The sequence below is a fragment of the Diospyros lotus genome, chromosome 5 (genome assembly GCF_014633365.1).
Source record: "Diospyros lotus cultivar Yz01 chromosome 5, ASM1463336v1, whole genome shotgun sequence".
In the NCBI taxonomy this organism is placed as follows: Eukaryota; Viridiplantae; Streptophyta; class Magnoliopsida; order Ericales; family Ebenaceae; genus Diospyros; species Diospyros lotus.
The window spans coordinates 41,390,963-41,411,499 of NC_068342.1; the positions used below are offsets into that span (position 1 = coordinate 41,390,963).

The following is a 20,537-nucleotide window of genomic DNA, read 5'->3' on the forward strand; positions in this document are numbered from 1 at the left end:
AAGCTGAGGATGAGCTTTTCAAGGAGAAATCCATGTATGTCGAGGCCTTTTCTAGTTATAACGTGAAGCTTAAGAAAGCTTCGGAGGAGCTGGAGGAAAGTAGGAAGGCGCAGAGGTCGGTCGAGGAGCGAGCTGAAGTTGTTGCTCGAGGTTGGAGCTCGGGTGACCCGAGAGCGCCAGGAGGCTGCCTCAGAAAATTCAATCGAATTTCTGTATACTTTGTGGACAGTTCACCCCGAGCTGGACGTCTTTTTCTTTGGTGATGATGCCGTGGAAGAGGTCGCAAGGTATGCAGCCGAGGCAGCTGAAGGAGAGGCTGCTGGAACTTCCATTCAGCCTAATCAGACCGAGGTAGCTGAAGGAGAGACTACTGGGACTTCCACTCAGTCTGATCAGACCGAAGCTACCCTTCTTATTCAAGATGCTGCCGGCCTTCCTCATGAAACCGTGGCTCCCCCCTCTAGCTAGGGTTTTTCTCCCCCCCCCCCTTTTTTTTGTACGACATTTATGTTTCAACGAAACCCCAATGCTTTTGCATCTCTTTGGTTTTTTCTTTGAGCTTAGACTTGGTCGAGCTTTTGGGTCTTGGTAGCTCAAGTCTCGGCGGGTCGGGCTTCAGGGTGCAACTTTAGAGAACTTCATAAATATTCAAAGTAAACTCAATTAAAATTTTGAAGAAGTGGAACTTAAACCTGACTTATTGAGTAGAGATGTTAGGTCATGTCGGAGCGGGCTTTGAATTGGCTTTGGGTCGTTGTTTCGAAATTTTTGCCCTGCGAGCTTGTTATTGGCTGTTCGAAGACCCGTTAAGGAGATCGCACCTCGCAATGTTTCAGATATTGGCCCAACCCGACGCTCAACCTCGCATCCCTTACCTCGCGTCCCCCAGCTCGCAGTTCGTCATGCGATCTGGGAGCTATGGTTTGATTTGCCGGCGACCTATCCTTTGCTTTACGAAGTTGGACCGTCGTCTCGGGACTCGCCGTATCCTTGGGAACAACTTTTGGACTCCGGGAATAGTCAGCGGACCCGGGAACGAGGGCTACCATCATGACCCCGCTTTTCATGGTTTTGACCGTGCGTCCCCCTTTGTTCCAGGATGGGGCTTATAAATACCCCATTTGTTTTCAAGCTATCAAGGCATGTTTATTCTGGGTTGCTTAGTGGAATGTTCTTGCAAGCGTGAGGCTGCTCGCTGTACTTCGATATTTCAGCTACGGCCAAGCGGTCCGGTAATATTCTTCTTCCTTTTCTGTCGAATGTGGGACGAAGAAGATTGCCGGCCGCTCGGTCAAAGCTGAAGATTGTTGGATCACGGGGCTAAAGCTTGAAGACTGCCGGGCCTCTTGTGGTCCAGCCAACTGCGTCTTTTTCTTGCTTTCGGGGGAGGCTAAAGATCATTGTGGACTCTGGTTATCCTCTAGTTTGTTTAGGCTTCATTCCTTCATGTTGTAGTTCGGTAGAAAATTCTTGTATCAGAGACCTTCTTGTAATAAAACGATGTTCGCTTTGAATTTAACCTGTGTTCTTAAAGAGTTTCTCAGAACGATCGTTCTTTAATAATAAATCTTTAATTATAGGTTGCAAGTTGCTTGTCTCGAAAGCTTTGCCTAATTGAGTAGAAGGTCGTGAATAAACTTTAGACGCTTTAATCAGTTCGTCGAGAGGAAAAATGATCTGCTGTTGAAATAACTCATAAAACCAAAATGAGCTGTTGTAAACATAGAGAGAGTTGTATCGCGACTTGGCCGAATCATACACCTATATAAACCATTCCACGATCTCAGCTAACGGGCCGTGGCTCGAGACGAGCTTCCTGTGATATATTTTCGCAGAAAAGTTGAAGTTATAGCCAAGATACATGTCCAGGTAGGTCGCGGAGCGACCTCAGCTAACACATCAAGGCTTTTCTTGTAAGCTCGTGTAGGAGTTGAAGATCCAGCCAAGATATATGTCCAGGTAGGTCGTATAGCGGCCTCAGCTAACATACCATGGCTCTTCTATAAGTTTTTGCATGGAAGTCGAAGACCCAACCAAGATATATGTCCAGGTAGGTCGCATAGCGGCCTTAGCTAACATACCATGGTTCTTCTATAGATCATGACCGTATTGGGGATGAAAGGGGCCTCAGCTAGTGATCCCTTCCCTCGAGATGGAAGTGGTTGCCCAAGTAGGCGCCAAACCGTGACATTGGGTCAAGATAGATGGGCCTCAGCTAGCAAACCACGACCTGGGGGAGGACCAAGAGGAATGCTCAGATAAGCCACAAACCATAGTCCGTCGACTAAGATAAATGGGCCCCAGCTCGCAAACCATGGTTTTTACCCTTCCCTCGAAAATGTTAAGATGTTGTGCTGGAGAACAGACAACAAGTGCAGCAAAATTGATCAGGCAAAAGTTTATTAATCTCAATTGAGCTTAAAGAAGTGTAACATGAATCATAGGCAAAAATAAACACTTTTACTGATAGTAGGGGCGGAGGTGTTTCGCGTTCCAGGCCCGCGGGAGGACAGCCCTGTCCATGTTGGCTAGATGGTACGCCCCGTTACCCAAGTCTTTGTGGATGACAAAGGGTCCTTCCCAGTTTGGGCCAAGTGTGCCGCTACTGGCTTTCCGAGCTGAGGGAAGTATTAAGCGCAGTACGCGATCTCCAACTCTATAATGCCTGATCTAGACTTTTCTGTTATAGTGACGCGTCACCCTTTGTTGGTATACAACGATCTTGAAACGAGCTATGTCTCTTGCTTCCTCCAGTAGGTCTAAATTTACAACTAGCAGTTCGTGATTCCCTTCTGGGTTGAAGGTGGCTCTTCGCTGGTTTGTCACCTCGTATTCTGCTAGGATCATAGCTTCGGATCCGTAGGCCAACGAAAAAGGAGTTTCCCCTGTGCTGGTGCGAGCTGTCGTCCGATATGCCCAGAGCACTGGTGCGAGCTGTCGTCTACACGAAAAAGCGTGTTTAATGATCTTGTTAACTGCCTCTGCTTGCCCGTTCGCTTGGGGATGGTCTACGGCCGTGAAGCTCTTCTGAATGCTTAGTGACTCGCAAAACCGAATGAACTGCTCGCTGGTGAATTGAGTCCCGTTGTCCGTAATTATCTGCTGTGGGACCCCAAACCTGCAAATGATATTATCCTAGACGAATTTTTGTACCTTAGAGGTGGAGATTTCGACGAGTTCTTTCGCTTCGGCCCACTTGGTGAAGTAATCTACCGCCACGATAGCGTGCTTACAGTTGCCTCGAGTCGTTGGGAGCGGCCCGATCAGGTCCATGCCCCAGAAAGCAAATGGCCATAGGCTGCTCATCTGTTGGAGGTAGACCGGAGGGGCTCGCGGGATTTTAGCAAACCGTTGGCACTTTTCACACTTCTTCACCAGCTCTATCGCATCCTGTTTCATCGTGGGCCAATAGAATCCCTGCCGAAGTGCTTTCTGAGCTAGCGACAGAGCCCCAGCGTGGTTGCCGCAATGTCCAGCATGTATTTCTTCCAGCACGGTCCGACAATCAGGGCCCTCGATACACCTTAACAGTGGAGCTATGAATCCTCGCTTATACAACACCTCATCGTAGATACAGTAGCGGACAGCTCGAGCTTGCAGTCTGCGCGCTTCGAGTTTGTCCACTAGCAGCTTTTCGCCCCGCAGATACTCCAGAATAGGACTCATCCATGAACCCTGGGGCGTGTCAATCACCATCGTCTCAGCCGATTGTTCTATGCTAGGGGCAGCTAGAAATTCCACCGGTATAGCCCCCAAGAACTCTGTATCTCGCGCAGTTGCCAGCCAAGCTAGTGTGTCCGCATGGGAATTTTGAGAACGGGGAATCTGGCGTACCTTGAATTTTGGGAGAAGGGCCAGGAGCTCGCGTACTTTGAGCAGGTACGCCGCCATCTTTGTTCCTTTCACTTGATATTCCCCCCGTATTTGATTAACGACCAGTTGGGAGTCGCTGAAGATTACAACTGCTTCAGCTCGTACCTCCTTTGCCAGGCGTAGCCCTGCGAGCAATGCTTCGTACTTGGCCTCATTGTTGGTAGCTGGGAAACCGAATCGCAGGGCACAGAGGATCCTGTGGCCCTCCGGGCTGATTAACAAAACTCCTGCCCCAGTTCCTTGATCGTTTGACGATCCGTCAACATATAGCTCCCAGGACGGTCCTTCTGAGGCTTCTTCTCCCACTTGGGCTGGTCCAGTGAATTCAGCAATGAAATCCGCGAGTGCTTGTCCTTTTATAGCCGTCCTTGGTTTGTATTCCAAGTCGAACTGAGCGAGCTCGATCGCCCATTTCAGCAGGCGACCTGAAGTGTCTGGTTTCTGCAAAATCTGCTTCAGGGGGTACTTGGTCAGAACATCGATCTGATGGGCCTGGAAGTATGGGCGCAGCTTCCTCGATGCTGCGACTAGGCAGTAAGCGAGCTTCTCCATCGGTGTGTACCTTGTTTCCGCGTCTACCAACCTCTTGCTGACGTAGAAGACGGGGTATTGCACCCCTTCTTCCTCCCGAACCAATGCTGCGCTAAGGGCGTGCTCTGACACTCCCAGGTAGACGACCAATCTTTCCCCATCCTTAGGTTTTGAAAGTAACGGCGCGTACCCCATGTACGCCTTCAACTGCTGGAAGGCGAGCTCGCATTCTTCACTCCAATTGAAGCCTTGGGCCTTCCTTAACATATTGAAGAAAGGAATACACTTGTCAGTCGCCTTGGAGATAAACCGGTTCAGGGCAGCGACCTGACCGGTAAGGCTCTGCACATCCTTCTTCTTTGTGGGAGATCTCATATCTAGCAAGGCTTTTATTTTTTTCGGGTTGGCCTCGATGCCTCTGTTGTTGACCATGAATCCCAAGAATTTTCCGGAAGCCACTCCAAAAGCGCACTTCAGTGGATTTAGTTTCATGCGGTAGCTCCTGAGGATGTTGAACATTTCTCCTAAATCGCGAACATGATCTGCGACCTGCTCAGATTTAACCAGCGTATCGTCGACATATACTTCCATTGTTCTCCCAATCTGCGCTTTGAACATCGTATTCACGAGCCTCTGGTAGGTGGCCCCAGCATTCTTCAGTCCGAACGGCATAACCTTGTAGCAGTACAGCCCAAGATCGGTGATAAACGACGTGTGCTCCTCTTCGCTAGGATTCATGGGGATCTGGTTGTATTCCGAGTAGGCATCCATGAAACTGAGGAGCTGGTGCCCTGTTGTTGCATCCACGAGTTGGTCAATCCTGGGAAGGGGAAAGCTGTCTTTTGGGCAAGCCTTATTCAGGTCGGTGAAGTCGATGCAGGTCCTCCATTTTCCGTTCTTTTTCTTCACCAGGACTGGATTGGCTACCCAGACTGGGTACTGGGCTTCTCTGATGAATCCATTGTCCAGGAGCTTATCCATCTCCTCTTTAAGGGCGGCATAACGCTCTAGAGTCATTGGCCTCCTCTTCTGCTGCACTGATTTGTAACTGGGGTCCACGTTCAGCCTGTGCGATATGACATCCGGGGCTATGCCTACCATATCTTCATGGTTCCATGCAAACACATCTAGGTTAGCTTTAAGGAATTCAACCAATTGACACTTTACCTCAGGGGCTAGATTCTTTCCGAGCTTCAGACGCCTTCCAGCATCTACCTCGCTGGTCAGGACCTCTTCAAGTTCTTCTACCGGGCCGGAGGCCTTGTCACAATCCACTTCTCGGGGATCCAGGTCGTAGTTTACCCCGCTCTGACCTGAAGGTCGCTGAGTTCCGCCTGCGACCAGATTCACTTTCTTTCTTTTGGCCCCCATTTTGACCGCGTCCTCATAGTAGCGTCTCGCGAGGTGCTATTCTCCCCGCACGCATCCTGTTCCATTGTTGGTCGGGAACTTGACAGTCAGAGCCTTGGTTGAGGCGACCATGTCCAGCTCGTTCATCACTGGCTGCCCGAGTACGACATTGTACGCTGAGGGGCAGTCAATAATGAGGAATTCTGCCATCGCCGTTGCTTCACGACCTGGGCTCCCAACGGTGAATGAGAGTTTAACCCTCCCTATGGGAACAATTGCGTCTCCCGTGAATCCGTAAAGCGACTCTGGGGACGGGCTCAATTACTTGGGCCCTAGTCCCATCTGGTCGAAACAGGCCCTATACATCACATTTACCCAGCTGTCAGTGTCCATCATTATTCTTCGTACCTCCATGTTGCCGATGTGGGCACGAATGACAAGGGCGTCATTGTGCGGCCAGTGTATGTCCCTGGCATCTTCTTCGGAGAAGGTGATTTCTTTCATTGCCACCCTAGCTCGCTTAGGCGGTCCCATCTGCTCAACAGATCCTGCTATCAAGACGTGATTAGCTTCGCGTACATACCTTTCATGTGACCTGTTCGATGTACCCGCGAGGTGAGGTCCACCGTGGATTGTGTAGATCGTTCGAACCGCAGGCGCATGCTCATCCTCGGGGGGAGGTCGTTGTTTATTCGTCTGCTGGGGTGGCTGGTTTGCAGGTCGCACCACGTAATCTCGCAGCCGGCCCCTTCGAATCAGTTCTTCAATTACATCTTTCAGGGCGTAGCATTCGGAGGTGTCGTGCCCCACCTCGTTGTGGTACGCATAAAACTTCTCCCAGTTTCTGAACTTATTGGGAGTTTTTATCGGGTTCGGCCTCCCAAAATCTTCTCTCCTCTTTTCCATAGCGAAAATCCTCTCTTGAGAATCCGATAGGGCCGCATAATTGTTGAAACGGCCCTGCCTTGGAGGTCACTCCTCTCGCTCTTCCCGTCAAGCTCGCTTGGCTACCTGATTGCTAGACCTCTCATCACGGTTGTCCTTTCCATTTCCCCCGTCGTTTCTTTTCCTGTCTTGGCTAGAACTTTCGGCTTCCTCCCTATGTCCGACGGGCTTCTTCGAACCGAATGCCTCTTCCCACCGGATCTCCTTTGCAGCTCGCTCATAGAACTCTCCCAGATCAGTAATGGGGGATTTGTAGATGCTCTCGTAGAGCTTCCCGTCTTTTCGAAGGCCGGCTGAGATGGCCGTCAAGATACTTTCATCAGAGGGACTTTCGACGTTACTCACCTCATGCCGGAACCTGGTGATGTAGTCCTTGAGGGACTCGCTCGACCTTTGGAAGACCGTGGCGAGGTGGCACGGAGGAGCGAGCTGCCGCCTCAGTGCCTTGTACCGACCGAGGAACCTCCGCTGGCATTCTTCCCAGCTGCCAATGCTGCGAGATGGAAGGCTTCTAAGCCAAGCACGCGGAATATCTCCCAAGGTCGCAGGGAACACCCGGCACCTTACCAGCGAGCTAGTGGTCTGCAGGTCCATTTGGACATTGAATGCATCCAGATGGTCATAGGGGTCGCTGTCCCCATTGTACTGCGATATGCTCGGAACCTTGAATCTCCTGGGGAGAGCTTCGAGCTTGACTTCTCTCATGAACGGCGTCCTCTCTCCATAGCCGCTATTTTGGCCACGAGCTCCATGCCGCGCCTCCAACTCCTGCACCCTTTGGAGCAACTCCTCCACGGCTGTGCCCTGGTCCACAGATCACTGGAGCTGCGGTCGCCTGCTTCCTCTCCCCGGGGAGCGATATAGCAGGGGGACTGTACCCCTGGACCTTGAGTTAGAGGAACTTACTGACCCTTCTGGCTAGGGAACTCTATCAGCTTCTCTTTCATTTGGCGGGGGCCTTTCCTCTCGTGGGTGGCGAGCTCTCCGGGGTGATGGTGGCTCTGGTTGTCTCGGGACCGTTTGCGGCTGGGCTCGGGCAAGGGCCCTGACCGCTTCAGCGAGCTGCCTTACGGTATTTTCCAGTGCCTCCTGGCGTTGCTGCCAGGCTTGAATAGCTTCTGCTCCGACGGTTAGGGCGGCAGGTTGAGCCGGAGCCCTCGGGGGCACTCCTGCAGTGACTCCGGTAATTAGTGGAACCAAAGTTTCCATTGCTGGGGCAACGGACCCTCCGATAGGCGGATCGACGTGCGGTTGGTTGTGACGATTTTTCGGTAAATCGGCGATTGCATCAGAGCTTCGTGCATTCCTTCCTCTTGCCATTGCTATCGATCAGTGCGGGCCCTCCTTCTAGGGCCAAGATGTTGATGTACGAGAACCGTCAACCGGAGTTCGAGAGCCCACAATGCGACAACGGATGCCGAAGAGTAAGGAACAGAAGCAAAAGAACAAACAAGAAGCACACAAGATTTTTACGTGGTTCGGCCCGAATTGTGCCTAGTCCACGACTGTTCTCTGGTTATTCTGGTAGAGTCACAGTATGTAATTCAGTCATTCCCCTTTTACAGTGGCGTATCATCCTTTATAAATAGAGTCGTGTTGTTTATAATTCAAATCTGTTCTAAGTATGGAAGGAGTCTATTCCGTTGATGGCGCTTTCCTTATCGTTCGGAATATCAGGGATAAGCTCCTTGTCTTCAGGGATTTGAATTACTTCTGATAGGCAGGTGTATATCGCTTTCGATTATCCTGCGGTCTTCTGGTTGTTCTAATCTTTGACGCGTCTTTCGACGAAGCTGAAGTCGTGATGTTGTGATGCTGGGATGTTGTTTCGAGCGAGCGAGCTGTCCTCAAGCGACCTGACTTTTTACTGTGAGACTCTTCATTGGTGGTCCTCAATCTCTGGGTCTAGCGGGCCTCTATGGAATTTCGGCCGGCCTATTGGGCCTCGGGTATTTTGGGTTGCCCTGCGGGGCCGGGTCCAGCCCGCTAGCTGATTCTCGAAGATCGCCCATAACATGATGTTTTTTAAATTTAATAATAAATTTATTTGTAATGAGAGAGTTTCTCAAATGTAGTTTTTAGGAGACTTGTAGAGAAAGAAACTAGTCAAGTTAGGGGTGTAGGTGATCTCCTGTACAGATCCTCCAATACTTAAGTCAGTTTCTAAATGAAAATGTAGAATACACAAAGCAAGTAGACTGTGAACATATATTTGCTAGAGAAAAAGTCTCTCATTTATAAGGAAAATGAGATTGATAGGTGGAAGGAAAGTCACAATCATCAATAGATATTTTCAACTCTCTTCTAAATTTGTAGGTGAGGATAATGGAAGGTCATAAGAGTCTCTCGAATAGTAGTGGTCGAGTAACGCATGTAGTCCCAATAAGGTCTCTCGAATGCCTTGAGAGAGGCTCTCAAGTGAGGTCGCTACTATCTCTTGATCTCAATTATTTGATTTTGGTCACTCTATTGATACCTCTCAGGTCTCTTAGTATTAGATGACTTTATGCTCTTGTGACTTGTTTTCGTGAGCATCAGAACTTGAGTTTGGTGCCTTAGACAACTCGGCCACCCTGATGCTTTCATCTAAGCCTCTAATAAAATATTTTTATCTAATAATTAAAATAAATATTAAATTTGCACCCCAAGTTAAGCTAAAAAGCCAAATATATATAAAACTTCAGAGGGCGTAGCTAAGCTTATTAAAAGGTATCTTGTTTTGCCAAGCTCAAAATGTAAGGGTGACCATTCGATTGACCTGTTTATCAAATCAATTGAAATTGTATAAAATTAAATAGATTAAAATTGTCTAAAAAATCAAATAGATCCAAACGAATAAATTGAAAATTAAAAAAATTGAACAAATTGAAAAAAAAAACAGAAAATGGAAAAAAAAATTCAATCGATTTGTTTATTTAGTTTTTTAAATGCAAAAATCAAAGTATATCAAAATAACATAAATTGTCAAATTTGATAGCCAAATTGAATCAACCCTTAGCTAACCGAATCCAATCAATAATTTCGATTAGTTCAATTTTGTTATTTCAATTAAATTAAACTTTTACACACCCCTACTTAAAAACATTCTCACAAATGTTTTAGAAATGCTATGAGGAACCAACTTTTTATTTGTAAAGCTTAAAAGCTACTCATAAAAGATTAAAGTTTGATTAACAAGAAGACAAGTATACCCTCAAAAAACCTACGAAATTCCAACAAATGTCTCTATTTCCTTTGCTAATGTTCTTCATCATTGTCACTATTGCCATTGTCGTTGTTGCCATCAAGTGTCACCATTATTGTGCACAAGAAGTTGTAACAATAGCTCGTTGTCATCGCCAAAAATAGACTAAGCAACAATAATAGCTCGTTGCCATCACATCTATCTTTTTCCCTCCCTCTCCTCCTATCTTGGTTCTATTTGGTTGTCCGTCTGCGATGTGATTGATCATAATTAATGCCGGTAGAGGTTAGCGTTTTTTTTTTCTTTTTTTATTTTTTTTAAATTTAGTTATTTACATATATACACACAAGAGTTTATACATGCATAGTTTCTTTATATAAATATAAACTATACAAATATATAATTCTCACAATTTATAAATTTCTTTATTATTTAAAATTTAATTCTCAAATTAACCTAAATACAAACCAATTGGTCAATTGAGGCGAACACGACTTGAACTTCATCGTCTTGTACTCTGGCGGCCAGCCGTCTCTCTCCACCAACTTCGGCGAAGGCCATACCACTGTATCGAGCGATGGTCCGTGAGGCATAACAATGCTCATTCTGGTGGCTTTATTGTTCACTACTGTCACTCGATTGAATTTAACAGGGTAGAATTCATCCAATTTTACTCCATGATTAAGTCAATTCTATGTGAGTGGAAATACCTATAAAACCAAGGGTTAGTGCAAGGATTAAATCTTAATCAAAATACCTAAAATATACAAGTAAATCAAAGAACTCCCTTCAACCAACGAATGGTAGTCACGAAGACCACCAAGGCTCAGATCTGGATATCCAACACCACTTAGGTAACACCAAGAATATGATCACCAAGCTTCAACTCACCCAACTCCCAAATCTGTCAACTCGCCCCAAAAGAACCGAATACTCTACATGAAGTAGAGTCCACACAAAAACAACAAGAATCACAAAGATAAAGGGTCGAAGAACACACAACCAAGACACCAACAAGAGAGGAGCCAAGAATGGGTCAAGAAAGGCGAAGCTCTACTTACCAAAAGGATTGGCCATAACATATATATAGAGGAGAGCCGAGAAGTATTGCACAATGATGGCAAGTGGGGCGTCGGACAAAGCGATAAGGAAAGTCGGGCTTGGGGAGCATTCAACGCCAAGAAGGAGAAGAGAGGAAGAGAAAAGAGAGACTCCAAAATAGCGTGTGCACACACACATACACATATATATGATGATAGTTAGGGTAAGAGAAAGGAGTGGGCTGCCCATCCTTGAGCAAATAGGCTTGGGCCCATTTTTCCTCCAAAGGAATAGGTTAACAAGCTTATGGCCCACCCAACTTTTTTATTGGGCTGCCAATAAATGGTGTTTGGACTTGGTTGTTATTTCAATCATGGACCGAAGCCTATGATTTAGACCCGCTCGATACAATCATCACTGCATTGGGCTTATTGGAAAACACAAACCTAACAACCTAGAAGCAGCCGTCGTCGTTGCTTGAATCCTCCAAATTCAATGCCTTCTCTATGGAGGATTCTTCCAGCAACAAGCTTTTCGATATCCCTCACTCTCACTCAGAAGCTCTATTGCTAGATCTCGAGTTCTCTTGCAGTACTTTATTCCATTTTCATTGCCAACTACAAGTTACATACCCAATGAAATATGTTTTGGTTTTGAGGATCGTCGGAGGTGAGGGGCGAGAAATCGATGATAGGAAGAAGATTGGAATCCTCTAGTTTTGAAGCAGCATATATAGTCACTGCCATTGGTGTTGAAGGAGAAGGTGGAAGGAATGGAGTCGTTTAATTTCAGAGCCAAACCCATCTTTCTTTACTAACTTGAAAGATAGAGCCTGTGCTAGGGGAACTAGCCTCGTGTCATTCTCTTGTTGGTACGACTGTAGAGGTGCAGATATTGTAGTCAAGATCTCGATAAGGCATGTATTTCTCTTGCAAGTGCAGTTCCTAAGGTGTAACTCCTATGGCTAAAATCTTGAGATAGTGTGTTTTTCTCTTTAAGGTGTAATCCTTGAAGTGCAGTTCTCAAGGTCGAAAGCTTGAGGCGGCATATGGTGATCGATCCTAAAATCATCATTAGGATTCATGTATATATTAATTTGTGTGTATATATATTTATTTAAATTCATTTTAAACAGGAATCAAATTAATTTGTTGCATCGATTTGAACCGAATATGTTCGTCTCAGTTTAATTTGGATTGAAAACCAAGTAGATATTTATGGGTATATGATAAATTCAATTTACTTGGGATTAGAATTTCATCTTGAAATTGATTTTATTGATGAGATGGGCATGGATTAGGTGAAAAAATATCGACATAAGCATAGTTTAAGGGATCAACACACAAAAAAAAATTATTGGTCAACTTATTTTCTTATAAAATGGTATTATTGTCGCATTAAATATTTTTTAAAAATAAATTTTTTTAGTCCGATTCCATATTAGATATGAGAGGTTTTTTTTTTTTTTTTTTTTTTGAAATATCCTATAATATATTAAAGTAAGATAGTTAGTCAAAGTATTTTGCCAAGTGACAATCATTGGTGAATTTTTTTTCCTTCAAAACTTGCATCAAATCAAAGGTTGTAATTAATTAATTATTAATTTATAACAGCCCGCCTCCCAGTGCCCCCACTAGCATAGAGGATCCGTGAGAAGATCATCATAAGTAATGGTGCCAAAGTATCCTGAACAAGGACAACTAACCTCGAGTCATAAGATCACATATGGGAATAACACAACTCAACAAGCCACATAATTCTCCATTGCCAACATAAATAGCCATTCAAAACAAAAGATACACAAGAGTTAGGTTTTCATTAATTACAACATACCAAGGCATGACCACAAAATATATACAAGTCCCCAAAATACAAGAGTTCAACCAGAATTGGACACACAAACAAAAGACTCCCAAGACTTGGTCTTTAGGTGAGTTCTGTACACGTCTAATCCCCCAAAGATCTGCCCCTGCTAGGCTTGCCCTCTGCCTTAGCTTTGTCTTTACCTGGAATGATGTCAACAAGAAAATGAGCCACAAAGCCTAATAAGTATAACAATAAGACATGGAAAGCATAATCAACAAGAATAGGTCACAAAAGAAATATAACCCAATACAAGTAAGCCATAATGCCCCATACAAGGTACATTTACCAGAAGGTGAAACACTAGCCCAACCATACCATGCACATAAATCCAAGTACAAGGGACGATACATGCACACATCCATATCCTGACATTATATATCCAAATAATATTGGACACTCGGGGCCAGGAAACTCCACTCCCAAGGTGATGCCTGAGGCCAATCAACTTTACCCAAAGGCTATATACATATCAGTTGACACTTAGGGCCAGACATCTCAACTCTAGGTTAACACCTGAGACCAACCAGCTCCACACAAGGTTTTCATACCACTTATGCCACGAGGTTATTGAGGCCATATAGCTCAACACCTAGGAACATGCTCCCATACACACACAACCCTAGAGGCCAATCAACTCCGCTCAATGCCTTGGCGTACCCATATAGCATACCTAAACTAACATATATAAACAAACTTATAATATTCCACCAAATTACCCAACTCTTGTAACCCCAAATCATGCACCAAACCATACCCAAGAATGCCCAAATAATTCTCTTGAGAGCATCTAAACAGTCTTAGGGATCATAAATAAATTACCCCAAACTCAGCCTTTCAATCACAAGTCTCTTGTGAATCCCACCTCACCTAATAGCTCACCAATTAATGCATAATTATTTTTAAGAACATATAGACATGTTTGGGGACCAAGAAAAAATCACTCAGAACTCTGCCAAATGGATCTCAATTCCGATATAAACACAAAAGTTATGCCCAAAAAAACACAGCATACGCAAAATTTGGAGCTCACGGTCCTATCGCGAAATGCATTCTACGGTAGGAAATGCTTGGTGGAGCTCACGATTCCACTATGACAAGCATGTTGTGGTGGGACCACGGTATGACCCAAAAACTGTCATTCTTGCTAAGTACACCAAAATTCTTGCACAAATCCAAACTCTAACCAATAAAGCATAATTCCTTTGCAAAGATGAGGTAAAACAAGACCTCATGTAGCCCATATACTCGGTTTACCAAAATATGAAGAAAAAACTACACTAATTACAACCAACCAGATTGAAACCCTTCGACCAAAAATAAATACTGGTTTTCATGAAATAACAACCAAAGTGGAAGTGATGCATTGCTCAATTGAAGGAGAAGATTAGGGAGTTTGCAAAGAAAGAAAAAGAGGAAAAGAACTTGTATGAAGGAAAGAACTTACAAATATGGTTAAAGACTTACCTCCAAAATAAAGTGAGGGAAGATAACTTGCATTTATAAAGAGCAACGAAATAGAAGAGCTTGTCCAAATGCTGGAAAAATCTACGCCAACTTGTAGCTTCAATCTAATAATAAGAAGAAAAGAATAGACAAAGAAAGTGGAGGAGAAAATGGAAGGAAGAAGAATATATATAACCATGGACTTGAAATCTCATCTAAAACTAAATTGGAATGAGATTTGAAATCTAAAAACTAAATTGAAATGAGATTTGAAGTCCAAAACTTAATTGAAACGAAGGATCACATCCACATCCTTTAAATCCCACATTTGCCCTTTACCTTTTCCCATTCCTAATACCCTTATTAAACCCATTATGGTCATTTAACCATTTTCCCTCCTATTTAATTTAAAAACACAAAATACTTGCATACTCAACCACCTAGCTACAACTTAGCACCACATTTAATTTTATACTAAATAAATGCCCATTTTGTGACTTACATTTAAACCAAATAAATTCCACTGTAGCGCCCCGTAAATGGCAATTTAATTTAATTTTGGGGTAATTTAATTTAAAAGAAATATTAAAATAACTTGTTGATATTAAATAAAAATAAATTATGTGGTTTTAAGGAAATAAGAAATTAGGGTAATTAATTAATTATTTTAGAAAATTTCTGAAATAAGAAAAAAATTGAAATAAATCGAATTGTGTGATTTTTGAAAGTTTTGGGTGTTAGTGTAATTAATATAGGGGGGGTGAGAGTGTAAATAATGGAAGTTGGGGGTGGCTGGTGCGAATGCCAGAAAGGGGCCGAAAATGACTTCAAATATAACATAAGTTGTATATAGGTTGAAGGTTGGTGCGGCCGCGCGTGAGGGCAGTCGTGGGCGAGGCGCGGGTTTGAATCCGCGGGTGTGCGCGCGCAAGGAATGAATTTTGGCTGATTTTAATTAGCCAAAGACATCTGAAACGGTGTTGTTTCGATTAGAGGCGGTGGCCTCCAGCGGCTGGCCCACGCGCTGCCACGTGGTGCCCCCTCATCTGCTCGTTTTTCACCGATTTAAAGCTCGATTTCGGGCATTCTTCTTGCATATGAATAGCAGCAAATTTTGGGAGAAAAACCAGCGTGCGCGACTTGAAAATTTGAAGAATTTTGGGTGGAAAAATTAGGATCAAATCAAGTTTAATCAGCGATTTAATTAGCCAGGTATGTAGACAAACAAGTAATAAATATTCTGTACTGTCAGAATTTCGTTTTGAGTCCAATTTTATTAATTTTGGCAAATAATTGGGATATTGCAGTTTGTATAATTTTTATCGTGTTGCGTTGAAACGAGCCTAAGGATAGCTTCGTAAAGGCAAGTTCTTTATACCCTCATCGTCGATTCTTTCGTTGTCAATTTATTTGACCTCCTTTCGTTGGTTTCGGCTGTTAATAAATTATGGAAGTTTAAATGGTTTGTTTTAAAATTTAATTTATTAAACTGGTTTCGAGGGTTTTATTCATTGGTTGCCTACGGGGGTTTGTGCCACCCCCAAGCCTATGGGAATGATGTCGTACTCACCCAGGGCTAGGTTCTTAGCTGTTCGGGTATTATTATTGGATTTTTGGTTGTTTATCGGTTAGAGCGGTTGTGCAGTGGGGGCAAGGATCGGCTGTTCGGTGACGGTGTGACTGTCGTACGGTCTATCTTAGGCCGTCAGATGGTCTCTCCTGGTCACTGACCGCTGACCGGTGCCAGGCACTGCTGACTAGCTCTATCGTTATGTGATTATAGCATGCCTGGTTACATTTTATTTTTGTTGCATGGTTTGGTATGCAAATGGGTACAGGCTGCATATTGGGATTTATCATGATTTGATTATGCTTGGTCACGGACATTCTAGCTTGGTTATGATGCATCCAGCACGAGCATATGCATCGCGTGTGGTTTACTATGTGGGCAGAGTATGGCCTGATGCTTGGATGTATGGGTGCCATGTATCACGTTGATACTCATTACGCCATTTCATTTTATGTGCATTGCATGGTTACTGGTAGTATTTAGTTCTCGGACGGGAGTACCGTTCCGAGGGAGCCTATGGCTCGAGTGTCGGGAGTACTGACATGGATACGGGTGACGGGAGTACCGACCCGAAACAGTGCGCACAGGTTTGTTGGAGATCTATGTTGCCTTTCAGGGCAGCGGCAGGTTGATATAGGACTTGGGTGCTAGGTGTCTTATGTGGGCCCCAAGGACCGGTATGTACTTTTATTATGGTACACTATTGTACTGTTGCATCACATGGCTTGTGTGTACGTGAGGGATTGTGTTGGGGTGATCTCCTATGTTTACTGTTCAGCCTTTATTTTCTTATAACTTGTTGAATCTTACGACTCACATTACTTTCCATCATTCTAGGTAAGGGTAAAGCAAAGGCCGAGGGTGAAGACCACGCCACCTAGCAGCCAGCCGTGTCGGTAGGGTGTACAGTTAGTTGCCCCCGTCATCTCTGATATTTTGTTATAACTTCTGTCTTTTATTTTTGACTGTGCTGGGTCGTTCCTTGTATCTCCTATTTATTGGCACAGGGTTTGTATATATTTATATACTCTGCGACCGCTGTTCCAGCGAGGAACTTGTGGACATACATGTTTAGCGTTTTTACTTCTGCTATTGTATTTCTTATGTATGCATGCCAGGGTATTTTTGTCTTATGTCTATTTCTCTTCCCTTATGTAAGCGCCTTCGTTCGGATAGACTAGGTGGTTAGAATATCCGGGCGGGAGTGCTTACATCCACCAACTCTCAATTATTCCTTTCATTTACAAAGATAATAAATTTAATATTTTTCCATTAATTCCTCAAGACCACTAATCACTTTAAATACATATATTATTTACTATATTATTTTTTTAAAAAATTCATGTTGTTACATAATTTTACCTTAATAATTATATTATAGTCTTGAAAATATGATATTTTAACAAATTCATAAAAAAGATATTTAAGGTAGTCAAATATTTGTTTTTTTCAATACTAATTAATATTTAAGGTATCACATTTTTAAAACTACACTACAAAAAAATAGCATTTAGCGGCGATTTTGAAAATCACCACTATATCAAGCGTCGCGAAGCATTTAGCGACGATTTTCAACAACCGCTGGAGTAATCGCAGATAAATACTATTTTTTGCGGCGGTTTAGAAACTGTCACCAACTAAGTGATTTAGCGGCGGTTTCGAAACCGCCGCAAACAAACAACAAAATATTGAATTTGCGAAAAATTCAAAATTTTTGAATTTTTTTTGGCTTTTTTAAACCGTAGTAAAAAATTCAAAAATTTTGAATTTTAGTGGAGGTTTCAAAAAAGCCGCTATTTATTGCACCAGCGCACAAGTAAACGGCCAAGCCACGCGCCCCCGGCCGCTTGCGGGTAGGGGCCCTTGCACGCCACATGGCCATACTGAAAATTTGATTGTCCAACTTCTCTCCCTTCCTTGGATTCGAACTCGCGACCCCCTGTAAGTGGGCGCGAGCGCGAAACCATCTGATCTGTGAAGCCTCCTTATTATATATTCGCAGATATAAATTATATACTAAACCATTCCCATTTTCTAGAATTACATTCTATATTTTTTTTAATATAAATTAAAAAACATAAATTAATGGATAATTTTTTAAAAGGATAATGGAATAAATTTTAAATAAATTAATTGGATTAAATTAAATAAATTAATTGATTAAAAAATAAAAATAAGATTTTATTTATTTTTTAAAATTTTTCATTTTAAAATTATTAAAATTTTGCTGCATGTTTTCTTATTTTTTTTAAAACTAAAATTTTTAAATGAATTTTTATTTTTAATTATTAATTAATTAATTATTTTCTAAATTTAGCCATAGTTTTTTAAAATTGCCACAAAATTAAGTTTTTCAATGAATTTTACGGAGATTTTGAAAACAACTGCAGCTAAATGTAAAAAAAATCGTTCCAAAATACTGTGTTTTGCGGCAGTTTTAGAAACCACCACAAAATAATCGCTGCGAAAAATTAATTTTTTTGTAGTGCTATGGAATAAATATTTTCAAAATTTTGTTATCATTAAAAAACACATGTATTGAAAAACTCATGCTTCCTTACATATAAGAGTTTTAATTTATATTTATAAATTTTATAAATAGATATAATATAATAAATAGAAAATAACGAACGTGTTTGAGTGAAGATATTATAAATTTTATAATATTTATTTATAAATAAATATAATACATATAATAACTAAAATAATTTATAAGTATTTTACCAAGTGACCATCGTTCGTGAAATGTTTTTCCTCAAAAACTTGCATCAAATTAAAGGTAGTGATTAATTAATTATTAATTTAATATTAATAATTATAGGAAAACCATTTATTATATTATTATACTTTTGAAAATGTGATATCTTAATAAATTCATAAAAAAATTATTTAAGGCAGTCGAATGCATAGGTTTTTCAATGTTAATTAATATTTAAAATATCACATTCTCAAGACCATAGAGGAAATCAAAATCCATATTTTCAATGTTTTGTTATTATTATAGAAATTAAATTTTAATAGTATAAATTAAAAATGCTATCTTATTAATATATTAAAGATTGTCTGCCAAAGTATTTTATCAAGTGACAATCAATGATGATCTGTTTTTCCTCCAAAACTTACATTAAATTAAATATAGTGGTTAATTAATTATTAAAGTAAAACCATTTAGTATATTATATTTTTTTTATAAATGTAATAATATTGAAAAACTCATGTATTAGTCTTAAAAATGTAATATATTTTAATTAGCATTGATAAACTTACCAGAAACCTATGCATTGCATGGTAGTAATCACGTGGGGAAATTTGTATAATTAAATGAATCAGTAATTATGTATTAATTTTCTTCCTTAATCTTGAAAATATTAACTATTTTTTCTTCATTTTTAAGACTAATGTCTGAGTTTTTCAATATTAATTAAGATTTAAAATATCACATTTTCAAGATTAATGCATGGATTTTTTAATACTAATTAAGATTTAAAATATCATATTTTCAAGAGTATGAAAGGAAATTAATGCATAGTGAAAGAAAAATAAATCAAAATCCATATTTTCAAAATTTTGTTATCATTGCATAAATTAAATTTCAAGATAAAAAATTAAAAATTTCAATAAAATTTTTAGTTAGTATTGGAAAACCATACTTCCTCACATTTAAGAATTTTAATTTATATTTATATTTATATGTCAAAATTTATATTTTTAAAGTTTTGTTATCTTTGTAGAAATTAAATTTCAATATCAAAAATAAAAAATTTCAAGAGAATTTTTAATTAGCTTTGGAAAACCCATGTTTCCCCACATTTATAACTTTTAATTTATATTATATTTATAATTTTTAATTAAATATATAATATAATAAATAATTTTACTTTGATAACTAATTAATCACAACATTTAATTTAATGCAATACTAATTGTTGGTCTCTTAGGGTATGGCCACTCAAAAGGGGGTGAATTGAGTGACTAAATTTTTTCTCAATTTTAATAAATATTATTGATTAAAGATTTTATTAGAAAATATATTTGATAAATATAATAAATTATGTTTAAGATTAATAATAAATGTAAACCACATGATATAAGAGAAATAAATAATATGAAGCACAACACAGTTTATAGTGATTTGGTATTTCCACACACACTTAAATCCACTCTCCCAAGGTCTAAGCACCATTGGGGTTCCACTAAATCAAAATCACCACGGTTTCCACACTAGTTCACCTTGAAAACTAGATACACACCTAGATTACAATGGGTTCTAAGCAATCACTACATCAAGGTTTTCTCCCTAACTTACCTTGAAAACTAGATTCACCTAGATTTTAATGGATCTAGAAAATCTATATAATCTTCAATAATAATTTAAAAGTTTAGAAATAATTTATCCACACTTGGACACAAATAAGCAATTAAGAACAAATTATACAAGACAATAATATTTAAATAAATAAATAAATTTGCAACTTCAAATTAAGAAGTTTAGATTTGTCGTAGAAAACTTGAAGAATTTTTCTCCTCTTGTCTTGTGGCTCTTCGGTGGATGTGCAATAATGCTTCGAGAGCCTCGGATTGCTTGGATGTTTTGTTTGAGAGCATTTGAGAGCTTTCAGGTGCTTTGGATATGCAATGGAAGTAGTTGGATACTAAAAAAAAATAATTTTTGAGAGTATTTATAAGCATTTTTGTAGGACGCCAACCCAGGTCCCCCAGACTAGCCATAGAACC

General features: G+C 41.1%; 3 protein-coding genes across 3 annotated transcripts; all 3 read right to left on the reverse strand.

The window, feature by feature from the left end:
• Window positions 1-2,670: 2,670 nt before the first annotated feature.
• LOC127802277 (uncharacterized) lies at window positions 2,671-5,775 on the reverse strand. The gene is made up of 2 exons (XM_052337992.1): window positions 3,350-5,775; window positions 2,671-3,118 (listed from the first exon to the last, which is right to left on the reverse strand). Exons 1-2 carry the CDS (start codon window positions 5,773-5,775, stop codon window positions 2,671-2,673), a joined length of 2,874 nt encoding a protein of 957 aa, XP_052193952.1.
• A 300-nt stretch (window positions 5,776-6,075) lies between these two features.
• On the reverse strand, window positions 6,076-6,660 carry LOC127802278 (uncharacterized). The gene has a single exon (XM_052337993.1). The coding sequence runs from the start codon at window positions 6,658-6,660 to the stop codon at window positions 6,076-6,078; it is 585 nt and encodes a 194-aa protein (XP_052193953.1).
• Window positions 6,661-6,747: 87 nt separating this feature from the next.
• LOC127802279 (uncharacterized) lies at window positions 6,748-7,404 on the reverse strand. The gene has a single exon (XM_052337994.1). It carries the CDS (start codon window positions 7,402-7,404, stop codon window positions 6,748-6,750), a length of 657 nt encoding a protein of 218 aa, XP_052193954.1.
• Window positions 7,405-20,537: the final 13,133 nt, after the last annotated feature.

Bases quoted from the DNA above. Each gene is read 5' to 3' on its own strand.
- LOC127802277 (XM_052337992.1), bottom strand. From the start codon at position 5,775: ATGGGGGCCAAAAGAAAGAAAGTGAATCTGGTCGCAGGCGGAACTCAG. The intron at 3,119-3,349 runs GTTTGCTAAAAT...TATCATTTGCAG, and splicing joins AAGTGTGAAAAGTGCCAACG to GTTTGGGGTCCCACAGCAGA.
- LOC127802278 (XM_052337993.1), bottom strand. From the start codon at position 6,660: ATGGAAAAGAGGAGAGAAGATTTTGGGAGGCCGAACCCGATAAAAACT.
- LOC127802279 (XM_052337994.1), bottom strand. From the start codon at position 7,404: ATGAGAGAAGTCAAGCTCGAAGCTCTCCCCAGGAGATTCAAGGTTCCG.